At 38.1% G+C, this 8,312-nt stretch overlaps 1 protein-coding gene across 1 annotated transcript; it reads left to right on the top strand.

Annotated features, from left to right (window-relative positions):
- Window positions 1-458: 458 nt before the first annotated feature.
- Window positions 459-1,820, top strand: LOC131313945 (uncharacterized). The gene is made up of 3 exons (XM_058342440.1): window positions 459-477; window positions 782-1,146; window positions 1,530-1,820. Exons 1-3 carry the CDS (start codon window positions 459-461, stop codon window positions 1,818-1,820), a joined length of 675 nt encoding a protein of 224 aa, XP_058198423.1.
- The last annotated feature ends 6,492 nt before the right edge of the window (window positions 1,821-8,312 follow it).

Here is an 8,312-nt window from a genome sequence, read left to right as displayed (position 1 = left end):
CCTTTGGGATGTTTTGTCCTCCATGAATTTTCATCCTACAATGATCAATTGGCTTCAAGCTTGTGTTACTACTGCTAATTATTCTCTTAGCATAAATGGTGAAGTCACTGGTTTCATTGTAGGGAAAAAATGTCTTAGGCAAGGAGACCCTTTATCCTCCTATCTCTTTGTGATTGTCATGGAAGTTCTCACTTGCCTCCTAAGGGAGAAATCCGTCCTTCCTAATTTCCACTTTCATTGAAGATGTGGAAGAAATCAGCTTATCAACCTTTGCTTTGCTGATGATTTAATGATTTTTTGTAAAGGGGATTTGTCCTCTGTTCACCATATATAAAAGGCACTTTCTGAGTTCCAAGCCCTGTCTGGACTTTCTCCTAGCCCTGGGAAGAGTAGCATTTACTTTCCTGGGGTTAACACGATCACTAGGCTGGCCATTTTAGATGTCTTGAAATTTAAAGATGGCTCTCTCCCTGTCAGGTATCTTGGAGTTCCCCTCCTCTCTACCAAACTCAAAGCTTCTGATTGTCAGAGTTTGGTAGATCGTATAATTGCCAAAACCAAGTCCTAGACCAATAGAGATCTTACATATGCTGGAAGGGTCCAATTGATTCAAAATGTTCTCTTTTCCATCCAAACCTATTGGCCATCCTTGTTTATCATCCCCAAAAAGGTGATTAAAGAGGTTGAATCAATTCTTAGGGCCTTTCTCTGGACTGGACCTGACCTTAAAAAAACGGGTGCCAAGGTCTCTTGGGAACATCTTTGTTCTCCCTCCGTTTAGGATTCAAGTCCATGCAAATTTGGAATCAAGCAGCAATTGCCAAGCATATATGGTTCATTATCTCTGGGGGAGAGCAGTCTATGTGGTGTCAGTGGGTCAAATCTTACTTAATTAAAGGGAACAATTTCTGGAATTTGAGGATTCCAAGTGATTGCTCTTGGGTTTGGAGGAAGCTTTTGAATCTTAGACCCAAGGTGCAGCCCTATATTTTTAGAGTGCTAGGGAATGGTCACTCTACTTCATTGTGGTATGATAACTGGCATCCCTTAGGCCCTTTAATTGCCAAATTTGGCCATAGAGTTACCTATGATTTAGGAATAGCAAAAGAGGCTACTATGCCTCACATCATTCATAACTCTAAGTGGGTTTTCCCCATTACTCAAAACTTTGGAACTTAACGAGATTAGGAGTGCTCTGCCTATTCTTTTTCCTTCCAGGGTGAATGAGAATGACCAATTCAAATGGTCACTCACCCCTAATGGTCAATTCACAATCTCCTCTTTGGGACAAATTAAGAACTTCCTTTCCCAAGGTGTTGTGGCACAAATTGGTGTGATTTTCTGGTCACATTCCCAAGTTTAGCTTTATCACCTAGCTGGCTATTCAGAACAGGCTTTCCATAGCAGATAGACTTGTGTCTTTTGGTCTTCCCCTTTCAGCTCAATGTAGTTTTTGCCTAGAAAATGAAAGTCATGATCACCTCCAGTTTAATTGCTCATTTTTTAAGCTAGTATGGGGTTCTATTCAGTCCAAGCTTCATGTTTCTTGGTCCTCTAGAACTTGGAATGATTGGGTCTCCCTTCTCACAAATTCAAAGGGCAAATCTCTCCAAACTGTTATCACTAAATTGGGTTTTACAATCACAGTCTATCATGTGCGGATTGAAAGGAATGTGAGGAAATTCAAGGGGAATCCATCTACTTGCGAGGTAGTTGTTCATAAAATTTGTTCAATGGTGAGAGCAGGGATTCTATCCTTACCCAATCTTCATCAAATTCAAGCAGATCATGTTAATGAGTGGCATTATGCTGGAAGTTAGCTGTTCAGTTTTGTTACATATTTTGACTCATGCTTCAATTGTATTATTACTTGTTTGGCATATGTGGGCAGTAAGTGTAAAGGAGATTTGGCCTCACATGATCCAGTCCCAAATCAATCAGAGCAACTACACAAGTTTCCACACATTGGCCTTCTATTACTGCAAAGTAATCAGAATTGTGGAGCCAAAAGGAGAAATACAAAACATTCAAGGGAGGGGGAAATGATTCAGCAGATACATTCACAACTTCCCATATTGGCCTCCTATTACTGCTAAGTACTCAGGTAGTTATCTTACTCCTTATACGATGACTTGGAAATTCATAGCACTTGAGTGTTCTTACTATATTGTGTGTCCAAGTGAGCTGAGTGCTAGAACCCCATCTTTCCTTGTGAGAGGAGGTAATAATTAGCGGGGGAATCATGTGAGGTTCAGTGGAGGGAGAAGAGCCCCCCCCCCCCCCCCCCCCCCCCGCCCCGGTCTTGGTATTGAAAAAGAGAGTGGGAGTGTGAGAATTCAAGGGAGTAAAATGTGAGCACTATACTTACCAAGGACTTGTTTGTTTATTTGTCTGTTTGTGAGCATTTTGCAGTGAGGCTGTCTGTTTAGCCTCTGTTTGCTGGACTATGTCCAGCCTCATTTCATCTCATTTTGATCTTATCTTAGGTGTTTTGGGATCAGAGCATTAGTACTTATGCATGATATTATCCTTCCTGTTTTTACTGAAGATTACTACTACTTTTGCTACTACTTTGATGCTTGGGAATTTGTATGTGGAATGTCCCAAGATCATATACAATGTGCTAGCTCCACCCATGCTACTGCCTTGCTTTTACTGCTACTGCTGAGTTTGAAAGTTGTCTAAGCAGGTGGCCTATTCCAATTTGCTTATTCTGCTACTGCTCACTTTATTGTAAGCAGTTCAGCAGGGGTTTCTTTGTTGCCTTTGTTATGAAAATGCCGTGTGTCTCTTGCCTCCATGATTACTAGTGCTAGTTTGCTTGTAGATGAGCTATATATCCTTGTTAAAATAGCTTAAGTAACTTCTAGCAGATTTTCACATGGTTCTAACCTATCCTTGGGGGGTTGTCCCTTGGAAGGTTTATCCTTTTCTAGGGGGCATGTCCTTAGCTATTCATTGTGGCTGCCTAATATTGAACTGTTCTATTCCTGCTGTTTTGCTGGCAAACCATTTGTTCAAGCTACTGCTGCTGCTATATACACCTACAGCTACTGCTAATATGTAGTCCCCGTTCTCTGCTGTTATGTTGTGGTTGCCTCATTCTGCAACTGTTTTGCTGCCTTACTATGCAACTATTTTGCTGTTGTTTTCCCCATAGTCCCTATACTGGGACTTGCTGCTGTTTTCAGCCTTGTGTTCAATAGTGGCTCTAGAAAGATTTTGTAAAGTCCAAGTGATGTTGTCCAATTTGAAAGGGATTTATCAAGTCCTAGCTGTTCTTATAGCACAACTAACCATTAATTGGAAAGATTTTGTAAAGTACCTCGGATTGGTAGGAGGCCTCCCTTGGCGGCTAGTTCAACTCTGTCATCTTCATGTGTAATTTTGTTTTGTAAAGGCCTGTGGCATATTAGTTTCAATTGTTCTCGACCTATTTTGCCCTTGGTTTTCTCCTCCATCTTGTAGATGGATTAGAAACCCATGGATAGGTCATTTCTATTCCCCTCTAGCTCTTTGTAGCCACTTGGCACAGGCATCTCCACTTGTCTCTCTTTCTTTTGTTTCTTTCTTTTCTTTTTCCTCCTGGGGTATGCCCCTCGTAGGCTGTACATTCGGTTATCCTTTTTCTCTATTTCAAGCTGATTTACCCGAAAACTCTCTCTCTCTCTCTCTCTCTCTCTCTCTCTCTCTCTCTCGTGCAATCGTTCATCTTCAACATCTTTCATCTCCAACATCGTTAATCCTTTTCAATCTACAGCGGTAGCAAGACTTCAATATGGCAAAGAAAGGTATGTGAATCAACTGAACCCAATTACTTATGCCACTCCAACTGTACATTAAAGCATATCGAATGTCTATGCGAAATTTCTATGCGAACTGTCTATAAGAAATGTATTTAATCACATGTGAACATACTATGTGAACATTTTAACAAAGCCTATGCCGACATTGTGTATTTTCTGTGAGAACTTTCTATGAGAAATGTGTTTTTTCTATGGTAACTTTGCATTTTTCTATGAGAACGGTATATTGTCCATGAGAACTGTCTATGAGAAGTGTGTTTTTTCCATGGGAACTATGTATTTTCTATGAGAACTGTATATGAGAAATGTGTTTTCTCTATAGGAACTGTGTATTTTAAATGAGAACTGTCTATGAGAAATGTGTTTTTTCTATGGGAACTGTGTATTTTACTATGAGAACTGTCTATGAGAAATGTGTTTTTTCTATGAGAACTGTGTATGAGAAGTGTTTTATTTTGTATGAGAACTGTGTTAAAGCATATAAGGATTGTCTCTCTTGCTATGGGAGGTGTGTATTTTTCTATGAGAAGTGTTTATTTTCTATAAGTAGTGTGTATTTTTCTATGAGAAGTATTTATTTTCTATAAGAAGTGTGTATTTTTCTATGGGAAGTGTGTATTTTTTTATGAGAAGTGTGTATTTCGTGTCGAAGTTAAACATTCTATGTGCTATCAATTGTATAAGAAGTGTTTATTTTTGTATGAGAACTGTGTTAAGGCATATAAGGACTGAATATTTTCTATAGAAAGTGTGTATTTTTCTATAAAAAGTGTGTATTTCGTGTCAAAGTTAAACATTCTATGTGCTATCAATTGTATACCAAAGTATATTATAGAATTTTTGCATGATAACATATGCGAATTGTCTATGCGAACTATGTGTTATTCGTATGATGAGCCAACGTAAACACTCTCTCTCACTTTTGCTCATATATTTAACAGGGCACAAGAAGACTTACACACAAGATTTGAAAACTTCTTACGAGATCAAACCAAGAACACTAATAATGGAGGAGGCAGGAGTCATTACAAGATCAAAATCTCAACCTGACAGGACAGCAACCTCAATGGTTAGCCAAGCATCACAGTCCCCTTCGCAAACTCGAGGAAAGAAATGACAGAACCCAAAACAGAAAAAGGTGGCCAAGAAACGCCAAAGGCTTACCCAAGAATTGATATCTGAACCAGATTCCCCAATCTAGACCCAAAAGCAAACCCGACAAAAGAAACAACATAGCCCAAAACAGAAAAAAAATGGCCACGAAACACAAAAGGCTTACCCAAGAACCAAAACCAGACTCCCCAACCCAGACCCAAAAGCAATGCACATTCAGGTCCAATGTAATAAGAACGCTGGGGCTATTGTCAAAACTGAACTTGAACAATGCCCACTTAGAGCTCTTGAAACAAACACCATATTGGATGCTGATTGATGCCGTTTGGAAAGGCAAGTTGGCCGAAAAAGCTTGCTTGAAGCACGATAAACCCATCCTGAGTATTATTGAGAACTATGATAGCAATGACAGCAAGTTCCTCATTGGTGGAAAGAAGGTTGCCATAACAAGGAATGACATCAATCTAATCTTTGGAATAGCTTGTGGGAACAAACCAATAGGAGATTTGAACAAGAAGAAAAATGATGTTGCATTTGCAACAAGAAGGGAGATACAGGAGGCAACGATTGGTAGTAAAAAGTTGAAGGACATGATCAACGAAATACTGCAAAAAAAAAAAAAAGAGGAATCCATAACTGATGAAGACATCCGAGATGTAGTCCGCCTCATATACATTTTCATTTGCCTAACGTTGTTCTTCTCCATATCAAGAGTCACCATTGCATGGACATACTCCCTTCGTCCCATTTTTATTGTCCATTTTCGTTTTTCGTGCCGTTCTTTCAACGCTTATATCTTCCAATATGTATCTCCAAAAATATGCAATATGGATCTTGTTTGATAGTTCTCAATTAGATCTATAATACAAAATTTTCAAAATTATAAAAAAACATTGTAGATTGGGAGATATAAGCGTTGAAAGAACGGCACAAAAAACGAAAAATGGACAGTAAAAATGGGACGGAGGGAGTATGTACATTGCATGGAAAAAATAGAAGAAATAAAAGACTACTACTGGGTACAATCCATTGCAGAAACATTGAATACATCAATGCACAAGTTCCATGAAAAACCAAGAGATGCAACAGGATGTGTGGTGGCATTGATGGTAAGTTAAAACTATTTTTCTAAGCGAATTGTTTTTGAGTATTCTAATAATTTTCTTTTATTATAATAATTTTCTTTTACCTATTTTGCAGTACTGGATCTGTGAACACACGGATTTGATTCCACGACCTCAAAATGAAGCAATTCCAAGGCTACTAAACTGGAACACCTCATACCTAAAAAAAAGATTTGATGATTTTGAAGATTTGAGCAATGTCAACATTAAAGTAAAAACACTAATCAAATGGCTTAACTTGGACAACTGCTGCACCACCGTGTTTCAGCAAATTACCCATATGCTGATTAAACTTAGCCACAGTGGGAGCATAAGCACATTTCGAAAACACTTTGATCAAACTCTCTTTATACTTGACATTTGTGGACGCCAAACAAGTACGCAAGTTACCCTTCAAATGATAGAGACAGTAAGCATGAAAGCTTGAAGGAAACACCTTAGCAATACCCTATTTTATTCCTCTGTGACGGTCAGATATAAAAACAACCCTTCTTTCTTCATCCAAAATACTATGCAACTTCTCCATGAACCAAAGCCAATTATCATTATTCTCAGAATCAACCACAGTTCCATATTTCTCATAGTGCATTGTAACCTATGTGAACTGTGTGTTATAGTCATATGAGAATTGTATATGTGATCTATTTTATACCTGCATTACCATCTTTACCAGATCAGACATCAAGCATCCCATATGACTATAAGAAACCAGTTCTCATAGTTCAGACACCAGCTCTCATAGTTCAGAAAACAGTTCTCATAGTTCTGAAAACAGTTCTCATAGTTTTGAAAAAAGTTCTCATATTTCTCATAGTGCATTATAGCCTATGTGAATGTGTCTTATAGTCATATAAGAATTGTATATGTGATCTATTTCATACCTGCATTACCATCTTTAGCTGAAGCAGACATCAAACATCCCATATGCCTTGCCTTCAAGAACGTTGCATCAACGGATAAAATAGACCTGCAGTACTTAAATCCTTGTACACAGGCATCAAACGCTACAAACAACCTCAAAAAATGATTTGTGGTTTGATCCCACTCAACATCAAAAACACTTATAGAATCCGAATTCAGAACAACATTACGATACCATTGGAGTTGATTAAAAAAATCTGAATAATCTCCAAATGCACTTGACAAGCTTTCTAGAAGACTAACCAAACACGATTATATGACACATCCACCCCATAATACTTCTTCATATCATCAACAACATCAACATGACGTTTCTTTGACTTATCCGAACATCATCCTTTATCAATTGACTAATCAGAGTTGAATTAGCATGACAGTTCTTTGTCGTACGCCCAGCAACACCACAAGAATGAACATTATAATACCTCATGATGTAAAAACAACCACTGACCTTGTCAAGTCTAGCATGGATATTCCACTTGCAAGATTTTACCCTACAAACTGCAGTCACTCTCTCTCTCTGTTTCATTCTTTACAAAGTCAAACTCAAAAGAACGAACAATTGAATATTTCCACAATGCATAACGAAAACCTTCCGAACCCGCGACAAACAACTGACCAACACTTTTAATAAGCTCTTTCCACCCATCAGACAACCTTGGCCGCTGCTCATGCAAGCAAAACATAGCTCCCAAATCATCTTCTTTACCTACATCTCCCATTGATTCTAACCGACGTCCAACTAAACCTTGCCTACTGAAAGAAATGCCCATACTAGTGCTAGCACCAACATCACCACCACTATCAAAAAACCCACTACTATTAGCACCAACATCACCACCACACCCACTAAACCACTATAAAAACCATGACTATCTACAACAGTAACTTCAATGCAATTCAATCCAATACTATTAGCTACAACAAACATCACCTCCAAATCTTCATCATTATATAACATGGTGCTAGGATGATCACGTATAGCATAAAATGGTTGCAATGAATGTCTTCTCAACTCACTAAACTTGCCACACAATATCTTCACAAAATCTCTGAATCTCGAAGACCGAGACAACTTTATTCCAGCACACAATCCATTGTATTTACAAAACAAGACCAACGATTTCTCCATTTCCCTAAAAAAAACACAAAGAAAACCGACACAGTTCTCATATAAAAAAAACACAGTTCTCATATAAAAAAAACACAGTTCTCATATAAAAAAATCACAGTTCTCATACAGTTTTCATAGGAAATAAACAGTTCTCATGCAAAATACACGAAAAGACAGTTCACATCAAAATCTAACAACAAACACAATGATAATTCAAGCTAGGTCTCAATCTAA

The sequence above is a fragment of the Rhododendron vialii genome, chromosome 13a (assembly GCF_030253575.1).
Source record: "Rhododendron vialii isolate Sample 1 chromosome 13a, ASM3025357v1".
Classification (NCBI taxonomy): domain Eukaryota; kingdom Viridiplantae; phylum Streptophyta; class Magnoliopsida; order Ericales; family Ericaceae; genus Rhododendron; species Rhododendron vialii.
Note: the sequence above shows the minus strand (reverse complement) of the source record. Positions and strands in the feature narration are given on the sequence as shown.

Bases quoted from the DNA above. Each gene is read 5' to 3' on its own strand.
- LOC131313945 (XM_058342440.1), top strand. The intron at 1,147-1,529 runs GTTTTCCCCATT...GGTTCTATTCAG, and splicing joins TCATTCATAACTCTAAGTGG to TCCAAGCTTCATGTTTCTTG.